The sequence below is a fragment of the Catharus ustulatus genome, unplaced genomic scaffold (genome assembly GCF_009819885.2).
Source record: "Catharus ustulatus isolate bCatUst1 unplaced genomic scaffold, bCatUst1.pri.v2 scaffold_117_arrow_ctg1, whole genome shotgun sequence".
In the NCBI taxonomy this organism is placed as follows: domain Eukaryota; kingdom Metazoa; phylum Chordata; class Aves; order Passeriformes; family Turdidae; genus Catharus; species Catharus ustulatus.
Window position 1 is genome coordinate 34,441 of NW_024879463.1, and position 19,211 is coordinate 53,651.

The following is a 19,211-nucleotide window of genomic DNA, read 5'->3' on the forward strand; positions in this document are numbered from 1 at the left end:
TGAAAGGATGAAAAAAAGAAAAAAAGGAGGAAAGAGATAAGGCCGAAGAACCTCCATCTTGTCCCATACCTATTACTATATTCTAAAAACCCTCAATTCTAAACCCCTCACCATGTGACACCACACACTTCTATTCCAGCTACACACTCATGACTTTAACTTGATTACTCAAATTTGGAACCTCTTCAAAAGTCAAAAGTAGTATTCCCCTAAGAGTCAGTGTCAAAAAGCACAAAAAGTTCAAAACTCCCAAGCTGCTAAGTTCCAGCAAGGGGACAGTGATGACAAAGGAATATCCCCCCCACTCCATGGTGAAGAACAGTGATAGGAGCCCCTACTGCCCACACCTTATTTATTGATGTTCAAAGGGGATTGTAGTCCATTTGGTTATTCTTTCCCAGCTTCAACTGCTATTTAATACTCCTCTTTCCCAATGGAATCTCATTCCTGATAGGGCCATGCTGCCAGCAAAACTCTTTGGATTCGACATCCTGCTAAAATACTCAGCTAGGAGCAGAAAACTTTAGAAGGCAAACCATGTGATACTTGCATATTTTAAAATATAAAGCAAATACATGCGAGCACTTCTATCAGAAAGACTGCAGCTTTCCTGTTTGAACACTGGCTGGGAAAATGATTCCAACTAGAAAAGCCTGTCTGCAGAGGGGGATGCAGCCCCACAGAAAACTGAGCTTTTTGTGTGCAGTTCCTTAAAATCAGGGTGCCTGCCTATGTCCTGGTTGCAGGACCTCATTTCTGTGTCCTTACCTCCTCTTGCAGCAATATTTTCATTGCAGTGTGTTTCCATCTCGTCTAGGAGTTGGAAACAAACTGCATGAAACACACATCAAGAAGCAAAAAAAAAAAAAATCAACAAGCAGCAATTCCTAGGGAATGAGACGAGGTCCCACCAAGCCCGGGAAAGTCCTGAGTAAATAAAGGTTTGCCAAAGATAAAAGCAAGGTGCTCAGAATGCAGCACTGACTGCATGGTTTCCCAGCTCCAGCCCAACCTAGTCCCCCAAACAAGTTGTCAACAGGTGGTAAAAATTCAGCCAATTAGCCCATTCCAGCCTAATTAGAACAAATTACTGGGAAATTCTTAACTCTAAATTGTTCCCACAGTCAAATGGGTCTCTGTCCTTATTTAGACTGAAACCATTCTTGGAACTATTTTTGGCATCACTGTAGTGCAGAGTTTTGCAAATCCAAGTGCTCTGTTCAGATATTTCACTTCAATTTTTATTGCTGGCTGCTTTTACCACATCTGTATTTGTTTTCTGAAGCTTTGCACGTTTCCTCTACTGGAACTGGTAGCAAATAAAGCACAGCCAGCCAGGAGATGAAGACTTGTAATTCCTCCTTGGCTCAGTCTTCGAGGCTGGTGTTGCTGCCACTTGGTGGCATTTTAATGCAACTCTGCTCTAAGCAGGCAGCTAAGGAACTCTGGCTGTTCTGGGAGTGGCAAAAAAGTCACCTCTGCATGTCTGTGCTGCTGCTTCATACCCACTGGTCACTGGTTTTGAGCAGAAGGTCACTTACTGCCCTTAATTAAAGTTTTCCTCACTGACAGAAGGCCAGAGCTGGCAGACAAAACGAACAGGTAAAAAACTCATCTTGTTCATGTCCTAGAATAGGCCCAAGTGAAAACAATGAGCATCTTTCCTGACCCTTTGCAGGTCCTTGGGCTGGCTTGTGGTTGAAATACCATAGATTTTTAAAAATTTTCTATTATTTCATAGAATCACAGAATAGATGGGGTTGGAAGAGACATTAAAGATGGTTTTAGTTCCAACCCCCCTGCTGTGGGCAGGGATAACTCCAGGGACAAGGAGTAAAAAAGGTTTGATAGGTAAATTGGGGAGGGAGAACATGGACCTTCCTTCTGGCCATTAGGGCAGCTTATCCCTGGAATGCACTGAGGCTTTTCATGAAATGAACATAAAATCCATGTTTTATTGACCATTTGCTGACCATTACCAATAACTTGCTTTCATATTGGAATGCAGTGGATTGTGGGGTAATATGGGGGGATACAATTGTAGAAAGGAAGCTCCTCAGCTGTGTTGCAGGGACAATGAAACTACTTGTACAAATAAAACTTTTTATTTAGCAGTTTTTTGAATCTGACTCTAAATATCTTATATGAATATCATTGATCCAAAGCCCATTCAAGTCAACAAAGGTGACTGCAGAATTTGGAGGGGTTTGGGGCTTCCTTTTTTTTTTTTCAGAAGCGTGACTTCTCTTTAAAAAATAACCCCTTGAGCCATACTACAAGATTAATTTCCAGGAAATCTCTGGGAAGAGAAGGGTGTCAACTGAGCACACCAATGCTGTGGATGCTGCCTCCACTGTTAAGTGTGGCAAGGGAAAAGTGCTTGCAAGCAGCTCATTATTCACTTTTGGGTTCCCTTGACAGGTTTCTAAGTCACTGGGCCCATCCTAGAGTGTGGCTCCCTGTGGGAGAGTGAGCCCAAGCCCTCTCCCACAGGAAGGACTCCCTACTTTGGTACCAAATTCTGCTCCTGGACATTCACTGGGACCACCAGTGCTTGCAGCAAATACCCAAATGAAAAATGTGCCTTACATTGCACATTCAGCCGCTTCATCCCTCCTTTATCAGAAGAGATTCCTCTCCCTGGAAGCTCTCAGACTCACAACAAGGCCCAATCCCATTGCAGTTTCCCACCCTCACCAACCCAAATGCCAAAAAGCAGCCCAAGTAGGAACCCTCCCTGTGAGTCCCATCCCTCCAGCACTGGAGACAGGCAGAGCTGTTTCCAACCACACCTTGGGTGTCATTTTGCCACCCAAACTTGGCTCTGACTAGGGTAAAACTGAGCAAGATCCTCACTAACAATCTGAGCGTAGATTTCCTGTCATTGATAGGTGTGAATATTGTCCTGTTAGTTATTCATAAGAGTTATTCATAATATTCAACATTCACAGACCATCAGCACAAGGGGCCATTCAGAAAATTCATTGCACTTGGTCATTTTAAAGGCAGGTACCACCCCCCATCTCTTCTTTTGCAAGGCAGAAAAGCATTACCCTCAAAAACCACAAAGTCTTCCTAAGGTAACAAAGAGAACGTAAAACTTTACTTAAAACAAACACAAAAGTATGCAGGTGCTTTGCATTGAACAGTAAGAAAATAAACAAAACAGAACTGTTTCTGAGGCTCCAAAAAAACAGAGAACATGGAACTATCCAAAAAAACAGAGAACATGGAACTGTTTACATCCTGGAGACCCAGTAAAGGCACTTGGGTTCCAGTCAGAGCCACTATAAATTCTGTCTTCAGGAACTACAGGCAAGGCTGTGAAACAAACACCCTTCAAACTTCTTGTCTTGTCTTCATTTGGCAGAAAGGTCTCTGGGAAAGGATTCTTCTCATCCCCTGCAGATCCCTGAAAAAACAGAGAGAGAGAAAGCTGGTCAGAGAGAGATGCCTAAAGCAACTCCAAAGCCTGGCTTTTCTAAATTTCCAGAGAAAATGTTCATTTGTCCCAGGCATAGTCTGTGCTCCAGGCTCTCCCACTCTTCCCCAGCAATTCCCTCCAGTAATGGAAATGGAACCTTGGATTCTCACTTGGCAACTCACAATGCTTTGTAATCATTAAACTTTTCCCAAGCATGGAGAAATTCAGCAGCAGGTTTCCTTGCTCGGTGGCAGAGAGAGCAGTGATGCCTGCAGCCTGGAAAACTATGAGGGAAAAAGGAGCTGTTAGAAGGCAACAGGAACACTGTGCACACCCTGGCCTAGCTCACAGCCCACCCTCCCCCAAACATCCTAAATACTGACAAACCAACAGTAAACAGCCAAATTTTAAAAAACAGCCAGGAAAATCCAATTTTATAACCCAGAAATGCAAAGATGCAAGGGTTATGAACAATTTTCTAAGCAAGCTATAAAACTTCAGGCCCAGGTTGCAGCCACACCCAGAGGTTTGCTCTATCTTATTTTTAACCAAGCCACCCTTTCTGTTTATAAACACATTCCTTTTTACACCATGCTGATACCCTGGCATTGTACCTTGTGATCTTCCTCCACTTTCCTGTGCTTGGCAAAGGTTCCTGGCAGGTTTGTTCATGGCAGGCAGGTTGTGGTTCCTGGCAGGGCTGTCCATGGCAGGCAGGTTCTGGTTCCTGGCAGGTTTTTGGTCCATGGCAGGCAGGTTGTGGTTCCTGGCAGGTTTTTGGTCCATGGCAGCCAGGTTGTGGTTCCTGGCAGGTTTTTGGTCCATGGCAGCCAGGTTCTGGTTCCTGGCAGGGCTGTCCATGGCAGGCAGGTTGTGGTTCCTGGCAGGGCTGTCCATGGCAGGCAGGTTCTGGTTCCTGGCAGGTTTTTGGTCCATGGCAGCCAGGTTCTGGTTCCTGGCAGGGCTGTCCATGGCAGGCAGGTTCTGGTTCCTGGCAGGTTTTTGGTCCATGGCAGGCAGGTTCTGGTTCCTTGCAGGTTTTTGGTCCATGGCAGGCAGGTTCTGGTTCCTGGCAGGGCTGTCCATGGCAGGCAGGTTGTGGTTCCTGGCAGGTTTTTGGTCCATGGCAGGCAGGTTGTGGTTCCTGGCAGGTTTTTGGTCCATGGCAGGCAGGTTGTGGTTCCTGGCAGGTTTGTTCATGGCAGGCAGGTTGTGGTTCCTGGCAGGGCTGTCCATGGCAGGCAGGTTGTGGTTCCTGGCAGGTTTTTGGTCCATGGCAGGCAGGTTCTGGTTCCTGGCAGGTTTGGTCCATGGCAGCCAGGTTCTGGTTCCTGGCAGGGCTGTCCATGGCAGGCAGGTTCTGGTTCCTGGCAGGTTTTTGGTCCATGGCAGGCAGGTTGTGGTTCCTGGCAGGTTTTTGGTCCATGGCAGGCAGGTTGTGGTTCCTTGCAGGTTTTTGGTTCATGGCAGGCAGGTTGTGGTTCCTGGCAGGTTTTTGGTCCATGGCAGGCAGGTTGTGGTTCCTGGCAGGTTTTTGGTCCATGGCAGGCAGGTTGTGGTTCCTGGCAGGTTTTTGGTCCATGGCAGGCAGGTTCTGGTTCCTGGCAGGTTTTTGGTCCATGGCAGGCAGGTTGTGGTTCCTGGCAGGTTTTTGGTCCATGGTAGGCAGGTTGTGGTTCCTGGCAGGTTTTTGGTCCATGGCAGGCAGGTTGTGGTTCCTGGCAGGGCTGTCCATGGCAGGCAGGTTGTGGTTCCTGGCAGGTTTTTGGTCCATGGCAGGCAGGTTGTGGTTCCTGGCAGGTTTTTGGTCCATGGCAGGCAGGTTGTGGTTCCTGGCAGGGTTGCCCATGGCAGGCAGGTCCAGGCTGTCAGTCTCGGTTCTGGGTCCCTTTCGGGTCGTCGTGTCCGGTTTGGTGCACGTTGTGCAGAAGTCAGGTCCAGCAGTGGTGGCAGCACTTGCTTGCTTCTTTTTACAGTCAGGCACGAATTGCAAATGTCAGTGGTGTGAAGGAAAGTGTTTTAGTGGAGCAAAATGGAAATTCCTAGAGTCACAAAGTGCAGGAGTTGTCTTTTGTGGAGGTGTTCTTCATGATACACTCATCATCATGGCGTTTTTCCCATAGCATCTGTAGGGTTGTGTTTCTTTGGGGGGATAACGGGCAGGATGTTTTTAGGGTGGTGTTTTATCTGTCACGTCTGTAAGAGTTTGCTTTGTTGTTTTGCAGTGGAGTAATGATCATGCCCTCCAAGTTCCCTATGCGGTCCTGTGTCAGACTTCTTTGCTTCATGCTTTCCCATGTCGTTTTAGGTGGCCATAAAGATAATCAGTTTCCTGCAAGACAACAGCAACAAACTATGTGTGAAGGAAATCCAGGTCATGCGTGACAATAAGAACAACAACGTAGTGAACTACGTAGACAGGCGAGTGGTTCTGCTCTTGTGCTGTGAAGGGTCACTCACCTCTTTCAAGCCAGAGGTTCAATCCCTCCTTTGGCTGCTGGCAGAGGGTGGAGCTGTTCATTCCTGTTTCTGGGCTGATCTACAGCATCTTGGGAGGAGATTGCATTGGGGCTGCGGTTATCTTTCCTGGCATACCTAGTTTAAAGTGTGCTTTCAAAGACCAGGACTTGGGCCTCTTTTACTGAGCCAACAGCCTCAAAGTTCCTGCGCTCCCTCCATGTTTTCTCATTTGCTTTGAGATTTGATGGTTTGTTTGGTTTTTTCCCAAGCTTCTGAAGTGCTGACAAATCCCTTGGCCTGTTGCATTGGTGTGGATACCAAGCAGTCTTTCAGACTGCACAGAGATCAAGCCCTGTAGAGCCTAGTGAATGACTATTCCCTTCCTCCTGTCTTCCTCGGAGAGAGAGACGGAAACAAGAATCCATCAGGTCGTGCAGGCACATTCATATCCAGGCTGTTGTTTCCTCCTTTCAGCTACCTGGGGAACTCTGGCTCGTGATGGAACACATGGACGGAGGTTCCTTATACGATGTCATCAGGGAGGCCAGGATGGTAGAAGAAGAGATAGCAGTTGTATCTCGGGAGGTAAGGGACAGCGCTTGTGCTTCCCGTGGCTTGGGTGGGATGGGTGGTAAGGAGAGGATTGATTTCACCTTCCCAGCTTTCTTTCTGCCTCTCTCTCACAACTGGCAGGAGCAAGAGCATCTGAAGAGCCTTCCAGTATGCAGGTCCTTCTTCTAGTGTGTTTGTTTGTGTTTTCCTCACTATACACCTGCCTGCATCCTGCAGGCACTGCATTCTGTCCCCGTAAGAGCAAACGTGCTGGTGCCACAATGTGAACCGAGTGGCAAAAACTAAGAGAGACTGACAGGACTCTCACAGAGCTCAGCCTCAAAGGAGAGCCTTGCACCCAAAGTGGGATTGGCAAAGCATCCGCTGTTGTCTGGCTGGAGAGAGCATAGCCACTATGGCAGTGCTCCTTCCGTCTGCGTTTGCAGGGCACTGGCCAGGGGAACAAGTGCCCTTTCTCTTTCCAAAGTGAAGCCAGCCCCACGTAGAAAGGCACTGCAGTCCTCACGTTGGAGCAGCAAGCTCTTGCCCTTGCCAGCAGCCTTTCCTGCCATGGCTCACATTCCCCCAGCAAGTCAGTCTTGCAGATGTGCCGCTTCCCTGCTTGTGGGATGAAATCTGATGTGGGACTCCTAGGCTCATGTTTCTTTTTCCTCCCTCAGTGCCTGCAAGGCCTGGCTTTCCTTCACTCCAAGGAAGTCATCCATCGAGACATCAAAAGCCACAACATTCTCCTGGGCTTGGACGGATCTGTCAGGTTGGGTGGGTGTTGTTGGCCAGGCTCAGCTGTGCTGGGCTGAGGGCTGGGGTGCCTTTGAGCGACTGCCAGTTCCCAAGAGCGGTGCCTGTGGCAGTGCAGGCTGCCCTGCTGCAAGCGCGGAGCACAGGCACAAGGCGGTGTGGCAGGGAAGAAGGTGTCGGGAGGGGCTTTGGCTTGTGTGTGTCCCTTGCCAAGCAAGGCAACTACAGTCTCAAGCTTCAGGGGAAGCCACTGTGGGAAACTGGGGGCTTTTGCCAAGTGGCCAATCGCGTATTCCCTCAGCAGCAGGCCTAAGGAATGCCAGGATGGCCCCTTTTGCAGCTGGATTGCATGCTGCCTTCTTGGCCATCGGCAGAGTGGGGAATTCTTTTGTTTGCTTTCCTAATTCACGCTGGCTTGATCAGAGTGGTTTTTTCTCCTTAGCTGATTTCGGTCTGGCTGCTCAGCTGACGGCTGAGCAGAGCAAACGGAGATCAGCTGTTGGTACGACATACTGGATGGTGCCAGAAAATTTTCACCAGGAAGCCCTACGGCCCCAAAGTGGACATCTTGGTCCTTTGGCATCGTGGGCTTTGAGATGGTGGAAGGAGTGCCTCCTTATGGGATGGAAAGCTCCTGCACGGTGCGCTGCAACTTCTCTCCCACTTCCTCCTGTCACTCTAACCAAATCTGCCCCCATTCTTCTGCCTGGGAAGCTTGGTAACACCTGAAGTCCATAGTTTGCGGGCTGCATAGTCTCTTGTGCTTCTTGCCCTGTTTTTTCCCCTTGCCATTGAATTGTGAAGAGCCCTAAAAAGGGTGATGCCCTTTGCTTGATGGAAGCTTTGCCTTAAGGGAGCAGTGAGTAGCGCTGAGCTGCACTGTTTGGAAGAATCCTTGGGAATAGCAGAGTAAGAGCAAAGTCCTTCTTCCAAATGGGCTGTAGAGCTGGTGTCAGTCCTCACAGAAGCAAAGTGTGCTTTTGCTGATGGAGTTGCTCCTATTTCCCTCAGCCAATTGAATCAGGGCTCAAGGCAGGAGCCTTTGCACATTGGACTGGTTTTGGTTTCTCCTGGCTTTGGGTTCTCTTTGTTGGGGTAGGAAAGGCTGCCCGCTGCCAGGGGCTCCTCCTCTGCTCAAGTGTGCGGCGTCAGATGGGCCCTGCTCCAAAGAATCTCCAGTCTGGGGGCTTTTCAAAGGAAAAGCAAGGAGAGTGCTGGCCTGCCATGGCTTGGGAGGAGCCTTTCAAGGTCACCTGGACCAAATCTCCTGAAGCTGAAGACATCTGGCTTCATGCGTTTGTGGGATTGTGAGCCACGTTGGCCTGTGCTAGCAGGGCCCTGGACGTGGAGACAGAGGTGCAGAGAATGCCCTCGTTTCTGTACCTTTCTGGCAGGCAGAGAAAGGCTGTTTCAGCCTGTGAGGGAAGTAGAAGTTCATTTCTTCTTTTTCTCTTTGGGCAGCATCCGTTTGTAACCTCAGCCAAGCCGACCTCCAGCATTTCCTGACTATGCTGGGTGAAATTGTGCAACACCACAAGAAATGCATAGAAGTTATAACAAAAAAGATTCAAGACTCCTTATCCTAGATTCCATCACAGGAGAAGCACAGAGCAGTCATTAACGAATAAAAGGTGATTGCAGTCATCTTGTAGTGACAGATGTGGCTCAGTTGGAGCAGTGCTCCTGTACAAGGTGCAGTTTCCCTCCGGAGGTCCAGTGGTGATGTGGAGAAATCCGGTTTCCCTCTGGAGTCCAGTGGAGGATGTCCTCGGTGACACGGTGGCCACTGTCCCCTCATGTCCCAATGTCCTTGGTGTTATGGGGTTATGGGATTAATTATGGGGTCAGTTATGGGGTCAGTTATGGGGTCACTCATGGGGTCAGTTATGGGGTCAGTTATGGGGTCAGAGGTGGGGGTCACGTGACCCTGATGGACACCTGTGCTCATGTAGTGACACCATGACCGGGGTGACCCCACACGACCCTAATGACCCCTCTATAACCCCACAAGTCCATAAACCTTCCAATAACCCCATAAATCCCTCAGTAACCCCATAAATCCCTCAGTAACCCCATAAATCCCCCAAACCCTCCCACCTTGGTTTCCCCCAAAAACCTGGTGAGACACAAGAAGATGCCACCATTGGCCCTGAAGGGCTTGGTGGCATTGGGGACATTGGGGACATTGGGGTTGTTGGGGACATTTGGGCCACTTGGCAAAGTCAGCACCGTCCTTCTTGTACTGGGCACAGCGCTCCATGAGCCCATCCAGCCCTGGGGACATTGGGGACATCATGGGGACATTGGGGACACTGGGGACACTGGGGACATCATGGGGACACCATGGGGACATTGTGGTGGCATCGATGATGGGGACATGGCGGTGACACAGGGATGGTGACACCGTGGTGGCAGCAGGGACACTGCTGTGACATTGGGGACACCGCTGTGACATTGAGGACACAGCTGGCACAGGGACAGGGAGGTGGCATTGGGGACATGGCTGGGACAGTGACAGGGACACAGGTGTGACATTGGGGACACAGCTGGCACAGGGACAGGGACATGGTGGTGGCATTAGGGACATGGTGACACAGCAGTGACAGGGACACTGTGTGACAGGGACACAGCTGTGACATTGGGGACACAGGTGTGACAGGGACAGGGACACAGCTGCGACATTGGGGACACTGTGGTGACAAGGACACGGTGGTGACATTGGGGACACAGCTGTGACATTGGGGACAGGGCTGTGACAGTGACAATGACAAGGACAATGACACATTTGTGACACTGGGGACACGGCTGTGACAGTGACAATGACAGTGACAATGACAGGGACAATGACAGGGACAATGACACAGCTGTGACATTGGGGACACATTGGGGACACAGCTGTGACAGGGACAATGACAGGGACAATGACACAACTGTGACATTGGGGACACGACTGTGACTTTGGGGACACATTGGGGACGCGGCAGTGACAGGGACAATGACATGTCTGTGACAGGGACAATGACACAGCTGTGACATTGGGGACACATTTGTGACATTGGGGACAGGGCTGTGACAGGGACAGGGACAATGACACATCTATGACATTGGGGACACAGGTGTGACACTGGGGACAATGACAGTGACACAGCAGTGACATTGGGGACACAGCTGTGACAGGGACAGTGAAAATGACAGTGACAATGACACATTTGTGACATTGGGGACATGTCTGTGACACTGGGGACACCTTGGGGACAGTGCTGTCACTCACCCTGGGTGGTGGTCTCTCCGTTGGTGCCAGCCAGGGGCACCACGCCCTTGTCAACCTGGGGACAGAAACGGGGTCAGTGGGGACATCAGGGTCACCAGAGCCACCAAGGTCACCAGGGCCACCAGGGTCATTGCAGCCACCAGGGTCACCAAGGTCACCAGGGCCACCAGAGTCACCGGGGTCACCAGGGTCACCAGGGCCACCTCTGTCTTGTGTCCCCCTCCAGGTCCCCACCCTGGGGTGACCGAGCTGGGTCACGGAACAGTACCCGACCCCAAATGTCCCCAAGGTGTCCCCAAGCTCCCTGAAACTTCCAAGGTGTCCCCAAAGTGTCCCCAAGGTGTCCCCAAGGTCCCTGACAGCCCCAAGGTGTCCCTGAGGTGTCCCCAAGGTGTACCCAAAGTGTCTCCAAGGTCCCTGACACCCCCAAGGTGTCCCTGAGGTGTCCCCAAGGTGTCCCCAAAGTGTCCCCAAGGTGTCCCCACTGAAGCCACCCCAGCCCCCTCTGCCCTGCTCCCCCCTCCCCACGCTCAACTCAAGGGACACCCAAACGTCCCTGAGGTGTCCCCAAGGTCCCTGACCCCCCAAGGTGTCCCCAAAGATGTCCCTGAGGTGTCCCAAATGTCCCCAAGGTGTCCCCAATGTCCCCAGACCCACCTTGATGCCCACCAGGCCTCCCTTGTCACGGATGACCGGGGGAAGGGGCGCCCATCGCAATCCCAGAATCCCCTCCTGCCTCACATCCCTGCTGTCCCCACACTGTCCCTGACGTGTCCCCAGTGTCCCCAAGGTGTCCCCAAGGTGTCCCTGTACCCACCTTGATGCCCACCAGGGCTCCCTTGTCGCGGATGATCCGTGTGAAGTGGTGCCCATCGCAATCCCAGAATCCCCTCCTGCCTCACATCCCACTGTCCCCACACTGTCCCCAAGGTGTCCCCAATGTCCCCGAGGTGTCCCCAACGTCCCTGTACCCACCTTGATGCCCACCAGGGTGCCCTTGTCGCGGATGACCTGCGGGAAGGGGCGCCCATCGTTGGCTTTCTGGTACATGGTCTCGTGGAACAGGATGACGCCGCCAATGCACGGCTCCATGCGCTTGTCGGCTGTGAACAGCAGCTGCCGGTACCAGCGCCGGTTCTCCTCCGTGTTCTCGGCCCCCACAGAGCTCAGGCGCTTGGCAATGCTGCCCGAGGAGGGGAGAGACCAGTATGGACCAGTATAAACCAGTCTGGGTCACTATAAACCAGTATGGACCAGTATGGATCAATGTAAACCGGCCGGTTCTCCTCCGTGTTCACGGCCCCCACCGAGCTCAGACACTTGGGGAGAGACCAGTGCGGACCAGTATGGACCAGCATGGACCAGTATGGACTGATATAAACAGTATAGACCAGCATGGACTGGTGCAAACTGGTACAGACCAGTACATATGGGTATGGACTGGTTCAGACTAGTATAAACCAGTATGGACCAGTACGGACCAGTATGGACCAGTATGGACTGGTACAAACCATTACAGGCCAGTATAAACCAGTACAGACCAGTACAAAACAGTATAGACCAGTATATATGGGTTCAGACTAGTATAAACCAGTATGGACCAGTATGGACCAGTACAGACTGATATAAACTGGTATAGACCAGCATGGACTGGTACAAACCGGCTTAGGCCAGTACAAACCAGTACAGACTAGTATAAACCAGAGTAGTATAAACCAGTATGGACCAGTATAGACCAGTATGGTCCGGTAGAATCCACTATAAATGAACACAGACCAGCATAAACCAGTATGGACCAGCATGGACCAGTATGGACCAGCATGGACCAGTATAAAACACCAGAAACCAGTCAGAACCGTACAGACCAGTATGGACCAGTATAAGCCCGTTAAAACCAGTACTAAGCAGTATGGACCAGCATGAACCCATGCAGGCCAGTACAAACCAGTACAGACCAGTACAAACCAGTATGGACCAGCATAAACCAGGAACCCCAGACAGGCTCCTGGTGTTGTCTCGGTGCTTCCCAGTCCCTCCCAGTTCAATCCCAGTTCATCCCAGTCCCTCCCAGTTCAATCCCAGTCCCTCCCAGTTCAATCCCAGTTCATTCCCAGTCCATCCCACTTCAATCCCAGTCACTCCCAGTCCATTCCCAGTCCCTCCCAGTTCAATCCCAGTCCCTCCCAATCCATCCCAGTCCATCCCAGTGGACTCATCAGCAGCCAGGATGCCTTTTCCAGGTGCCACGATGCGCTGGGCGATGGCCGCCAGCCCCTCCCAGTCCCTCCCAGTTCAATCCCAGTCCCTCCCAGTCCCTCCCAGTTTATCCCAGTCCATCCCAGTCCATCCCAGTGGACTCATCAGCAGCCAGGATTCCTTTTCCAGGTGCCACGATGCGCTGGGCGATGGCCGCCAGTCCCTCCCAGTCCCTCCCAGTTCAATCCCAGTCCATTCCCAGTCCCTCCCAGTCCATCCCAGTCCATCCCAGCTGACTCATCAGCAGTCAGGATTCCCTTTCCCGGTGCCACGATGCGCTGGGCGGTGGCCGCCAGTCCATGCCAGTCCATGCCAGTCCATTCCCAGTCCCTCCCAGTCCATCCCAGTCCATACCAGTTGACTCATCAGCAGCCAGGATGCCTTTTCCAGGTGCCACGATGCGCTGGGCGATGGCCGCCAGCCCCTCCCAGTCCCTCCCAGTCCATTCCCAGTCCCTCCCAGTTTATCCCAGTCCATACCAGTTGACTCATCAGCAGCCAGGATGCCTTTTCTGGGTGCCACGATGCGCTGGGCGATGGCCGCCAGCTCCTTCTTCTGCTCGGGGGTGAGCGCAGGCATGGGAGGGGACATGGTGGTGGCACTGAGGGGACACGGGGACAGCAGAGGGGATGGCAGGTGGGACATCATCCTGCACACCAAAGGGGGGACTGGGAGGGAGTGGGAGGGAATGGGAGGGACTGGGAGGGAAATGGGAGGGACTGGGAATGGAGTGGGAGGGACTGGGAGGGAAATGGGAGGGACTGGGAATGGACTGGGAATGGACTGGGAGGGAGTGGGAGTGGACTGGGAATGGACTGGGAGGGAGTGGGAGTGGACTGGAGTGACTGGGAGGGTCTGGGAGGGACTGGGATTGACTGGGAGGGAGTGGGATTGAACTGGGAATGGACTGGTGGGGACTGGAATGGACTGCGGGGAACTGGAAGGGAATTGGGAGGGACTGGGAGGGACTGGGAGGGGACTGCAGAGGATCAGAGGTCACTGGGAGGGGACTGGGAGCACTGGGAGTGAACTGGGACTGGACTGGGAAGGACTGGGAGCAGATAAGGATGGCACTGATAAGGACTGGGGGCACTGGGAGGGATCAGAGGTCACTGGGAATGAACTGGGAGAGACTGGGATTACACTGGGAGGGACTGGAAGCACTGGGAGAGGGTCAGAGGTCACTGGGAGGGCACTGGGAGCACTGGGGGGGCGGGGGGGAAAAACCCAAAAATTTCAAGGAAAAAAACCCCAAATTTTAGGGGAAAAAAATTCAAATTTTAAGGAAAAAAACCCCCAAAATTTGATGAAAAAACCCCAATTTTTAAGGAGAAAAACCCCAAAGTTTAAGGAAAAAAACCCCCAAATTTTAAGGAAAAAACTCTCAAATTTTAAAGAAAAACCAACAAATTTTAAGGGGTAAAAAACCCAAATTTTAACGGAAAAAACCTCAAAACTTAAGGGGGAAAAAAAACCCCAAATTTCAGGGAAAAAACACCAAATTTTACATTAAAAACTCCAAATTTCAAGAAAAAAATCCCAAATTTTAAGGAAAAAATCCCCAATTTTAAGGGGAAAAAAATCCCAATTTTTAGCAAAAAACCCCCAAAATTTCAGGGAAAAACATCAAATTTTAAGGAAAAAAAACCCCAAAATTCAAAATTTCAGGAGAAAACCATCACATTTTGAGGGAAAAAATCCCAAAATTCAAGGAAAAAACCCCAAGATTTCAAGGTAAAACCCCAAATTTCGAGAGAAAACCCCCAAATTTTAAGTATAAACCCCCAAAATTTCAGAAAAAAAAAAGGAAAAACACCCAAAATTTCGAGAAAGAAACCCCAAATATTAAGAAAAAAACCTAACAACTTTCAAGGGGGTCACTGACCGAGTGTTCGGGAGTGTCCGGAAAAGTTCGGGAGTGTCCGGAGGTGTCCGGGACTGTCTGGGACGGTTCGGGTGTGTCCGGAAAGGTTCGGGACGGTCCGGGAGGGTTCGGGAGTGTCCGGCGGTGTCCGGAGTGTCCGGAGGGTGCGGGAGCTGCATGAGCAGAGCCGGGAATGTCCCAGAATGTCCCGGAATGTCCCGAGAATGTCCCGGGATTGGCCCCGCCCCTCCCCAAGGGCGATTCAAGGGGAGAGCAGGAGGAGGAGGAGGAAGGAGAACCAGGAAAGGGCTTCACCCCTCCCCCATGGGGGATTGTGCCCCAAAATTCGGATTTTTCACCCCAAAATTCGGCTTTGGGACCCCAAAATTCGGATTTTTCTCCCCAAAATTCGGATTTTCCACCCAAAATGCATCTTTTGAACTCCAAAATTCGACTTTTTACCCCTAAATTTGACTTTTGGACCCCAAAATTCGGATTTTTCACGCCAAAATTTGGCTTTAGGAGGTCAAAATTCGAATTTTGGCATTGGGACCCCAAAATTCGGATTTTCCACCCAACATTCAACTTTTTCACCCCAAAATTCGACTTTTGGACCTCAAAATTCGGATTTTTCACCCCAAAATTTGGCTTTGGGACCCCAAACTTCGGCTTTTTCACCCCAAAATTCGAATTTTCCACACTAAATTCGACTTTGGGAACCCAAATTTTGGATTTTTCACCCCAAAATTCGGCTTTGGGACCCCAAAATCTGAACTTTCCACCCAACGTTCAATTTTTGAACCCCAAAATTCGACTTTTTCACCCTAAAATTCGGCTTTCCACCCCCAAAATTTGATTTTTTTCACCCAAAATCCACCTTTGGAACCTCCAAATTTGATTTTTTTCACCCCAAAATCCATTTTATCCTCCACAAAATCCACCTGTTGATACCCAAAATTCGATTTTTTCACCCAAAATTCGACTTTTTCACCCCAAAATTCAATTTTTTTAACCACAAAACCCACATTTTGGACCAAAAAATTGGGTTTTTTCACCCAAAATCTGCCCTTTGGACCAAAAAAATCCGTATTTTTCACCCCCAAAATTTTTTTTTTTACATAAAGTTTGAGTTTTGCACCCTAAAATCTGCTTTTTTTTCTAAAAATCTGCAACTTTTACCTCAAAATCTGCACTTTTAACCTCAAAATCTCCAATTTTTTTCCTCAAAATCTTCCCTTTTTACCTCACGATTTCCTCTCCCCTCACAAAATCCACCCCAGACCCCCAAATCTGCTTTTTTCACCTCAAAAATCTGCAAATTTTATCAGAAAATCTGATTTTTCCCCCAAAATCTTCACTTTTTATCTGAAAATCTGCACTTTTTACCTCAGAATTTCCTCCCAAACCTCAAAATCTGCATTTTAACCTCAAAATCTCCAAATTTTACCTCAAAATCTGATTTTGTCCTCAAAATCTGCAGTTTTTACTTCACAATTTCCTCCCAAAACACAAAATCTACCCCAGACCCCAAAATCTGCAATTTTCACCTCAAAATCTGCACTTTTCCCCTCACAACTCGCACTTTTAAACTTCAGCATTTCCTCCCAACCCCCAAAATCTCCCTTTTTCACCCCAAAATCTGCAAATTTTACCTCAAAATCTGCAATTTTTATCTCAAAATCTGATTTTTTTCCTCAAAATCTGCAATTTTTACCTCATTATTTCCTCCAAACCGCCAAAACCTGCAGTTTTTTACCTCCAATATCGGCAATTTTTACCTCAGAATTTACTCCCAAACCTCAAAATCTGTTTTTTCACCTCAAAATCTGCAAATTTCACCTCAAAATCTCCAATTTTTTCCTCAAAATCTGCAATTTTTACCTCACGATTTCCTCTCCCCTCACAAAATCCGCCCAAGACCCCAAAATCTGCTTTTTTCACCTCAAAAAACCTGCAAATATTATCAGAAAATCTGATTTTCCCCCAAAAATCTTCATTTTTACCTGAAAATCTGCAATTTTGCCCTCAAAATCTCCACTTTTCCCCTCACAACTTGCACTTTTAAACTTCAGCATTTGCTCCCAATCCCCAAAATCTCCCTTTTTCACCCCAAAATCCACATTGTTACCTCAAAATCTCCAATTTTTACCTCAAAATCTGGGGATTTATCCTTAAAAGCTTCCCATTTTACCTCACGATTTCCTCTCCCCTCACAAAATCTGCCCCAGATCCCAAAATCTGCACTTTCCACCTCAAAATCTGATTTTCCCCCGAAATCTTCACTTTTTACCTCAAAATCTGCAATTTTTACCTCAAAAACCGATTTTTTCCCTCAAAATCTGCAATTTTTACCTCACGATTTCTTCTCCCCTCACAGAATCTGCCCCAGACCCCAAAATCTGCTTTTTTCACCTCAAAATCTCAACTTTTCCTCTCAAAATCTCCACTTTTCACCTCAAAATCTCCACCTTTCCCCTCACAACTTACACTTTTAAACTTCAGCATTTAATCCCATACCCCAAAATCTCCCTTTCTCACCCCAAAATGTCCTTTTTTCACCCCAAAATCCTCACTTTTCCCTCACACCGCTCTCTCCTTCCCTCCCCACCTGCCCGTTCCCCCTCACGACTTCCTCCAACCCCCCCAACGTCCCCTCAACCCCTCTAAACTCTCCCTTTTTCCCCTCAAATCTCTCCTTTAACCCCAAATTCCGCCTTTTCTGCCCCAAACTCAGCCTCTTTCCCCTCACACTTCGCTGCCTGGCCCCAAAATTTTCATTTTTTACCCCAAAATTCCGCTCCCCCCTCCCAATCCCGACCAGGGTGGGCTCTGCTGCGGCGCTGGCGGGACGTGGGCGGGGCTTGTGATTGTGACGTCACCGCGCCCCGCCCCGAGTGGGCGGGGCCTTAAAAGGGCAACGCCGTGATCTGAGTCACGGTGGGGCCCACCCAGAATTGGGGGTCCCGGGGGGGGAATTTTGGGGTTCCCGGGATAATTTTGGGGTTCCCGGGATAATTTTGGGGTGACTCTGCGAGTTTGGGGTTTTGGGGTCCGCAGGGAGAGTTTGGGGTGAGATTTGGGGGTTCGAGGTCAATTTTAGGGCATCGGTTTTTGGGGTTTGGGGTAAATTTGGGGGTTCGGGGTCGATTTTGGGGGGTTCTGGGGGGACATTTTTGGGGTCCAGGTGGAATTTGGGGGTCCCAAGTCATTTTTGGGGTTCCAGGCTCAGGGGGGTTCAGTTTGGGGGTTCGGGGTCGGTTTGGAGGTGCCCGAGATGAAGTTTGGGGTCTGAGGGGGTTTTGGGGTGCAGGGGGGATTTGGGGTTATTGGGGTTTGGGGTGGGGGGGAATTTTTGGGGTTCAGGGAGGATTTGGGGTCAATCCCGGGGGGGGTTTGGGGTTCGGAGAGGATTTAGGGTCAATCCTTGCGGGACTTTTGGGGTTCGGGGGGGTTTTGGGGACAATCCCGGGGGGATTTTTGGGGTCCTGGGGATATTTGTGGGGTCTGGGGAGGATTTAGGGACAATCCCGGGGGGATTTTGGGGTCCCGGGGGGGATTTGGGGTCAATCCCGGGGGGATTTGGGGACAATCCCGAGAAATTTTCGTGGTCCTGGGAGGTTTTTGGGGTCCCGGGAAGGATTTAGGGTATATCCCGGGGGAGGGTTGGGATTCGGGGGGATTTTGGGGTCAATCCCGAGAAGTTTTTGGGATCCCAAAGTGGATTCGGGGACAATCCTGGGGGGATTTTGGGGTCCTGGGGGGAATTTTTGGGGTCCAGGGAGGATTTTTGGGGTCTCAGAGGGGTTTTGGGGTCAATCCCGAGAAATTTTGGGGTTTTGGGGGGGTTTTGGGGCCAATCCCGAGGAGATTTTTGGGGTCCAGGGAGGATTTTTGGGGTCCCAGAGGGGATCTGGGGACAATCCCGAGAAATTTTTGGGGTTCGGAGGGGTTTTGGGACAATCCCGGGGGGATTTTTGGGGTTCGGAGAGGATTTGGGGTCAATCCCGGGGGATTTTTGGAGTCCCGGGTGGGATTTCGGGTCAATCCCGAGAAATTTTTGGGGTTCGAGGGGATTTTGGGTACAATCCAGGGAGGATTTTTGGGGTCCTAGAGAGGATTTGGGATCAATCCCGGGGGATTTTTTGGGGTCCAGGGGGCATTTGGGGAAAATCTCGGGGGAGTTTTGGGGTCCCTGGGGGAAATTTTTGGGGTCAATCTCGAGAAATTTTTGGGGATCCGGGTGGGATTTGGGGTCAATCCCGAGAAATTTTGGGGGTTCGGGGGGGTTTTGAGTCAATCCCGGGGGATTTTTGGGGTCCCGGGGGAATTTGGGGTCCAGGGAAGATTTTTGGGGTCCGGAGGAGATTTGGGGTCCAATCCTGAGAAATTTTTGGGGTCCCGGCTGTGATTTGGGGTCACCCCGCCCTCCCCACCCAAATTTTGGGTCATTTTCTGCCTTTTTCCTGACTCCCCCCCACCCTGGGCAGATTTTTTGGGTTTATTTTTATTTTTATTTTTGGGGTTCACTCACCGGGGGGGTGTCCGGGGTCGGCCCGGGGTCTCCGGGGGCTCCCCCTTATATCAGGGAGGGGGTGACCCCCCCTCCCGTGACCTTCTTGGGTCCC

General features: G+C 50.2%; 1 protein-coding gene across 1 annotated transcript; it reads right to left on the minus strand.

Annotated features, from left to right (window-relative positions):
* Positions 1–335: 335 nt before the first annotated feature.
* Positions 336–14,646, minus strand: LOC117011346 (fructose-bisphosphate aldolase A-like). Its single transcript, XM_033086700.1, has 6 exons — positions 14,608–14,646; positions 13,202–13,323; positions 11,442–11,653; positions 10,467–10,521; positions 3,607–3,708; positions 336–3,412 (listed from the first exon to the last, which is right to left on the minus strand). Exons 2-6 carry the CDS (start codon positions 13,311–13,313, stop codon positions 3,396–3,398), a joined length of 498 nt encoding a protein of 165 aa, XP_032942591.1. The 5' UTR covers positions 13,314–13,323; positions 14,608–14,646; the 3' UTR covers positions 336–3,395.
* Positions 14,647–19,211: the final 4,565 nt, after the last annotated feature.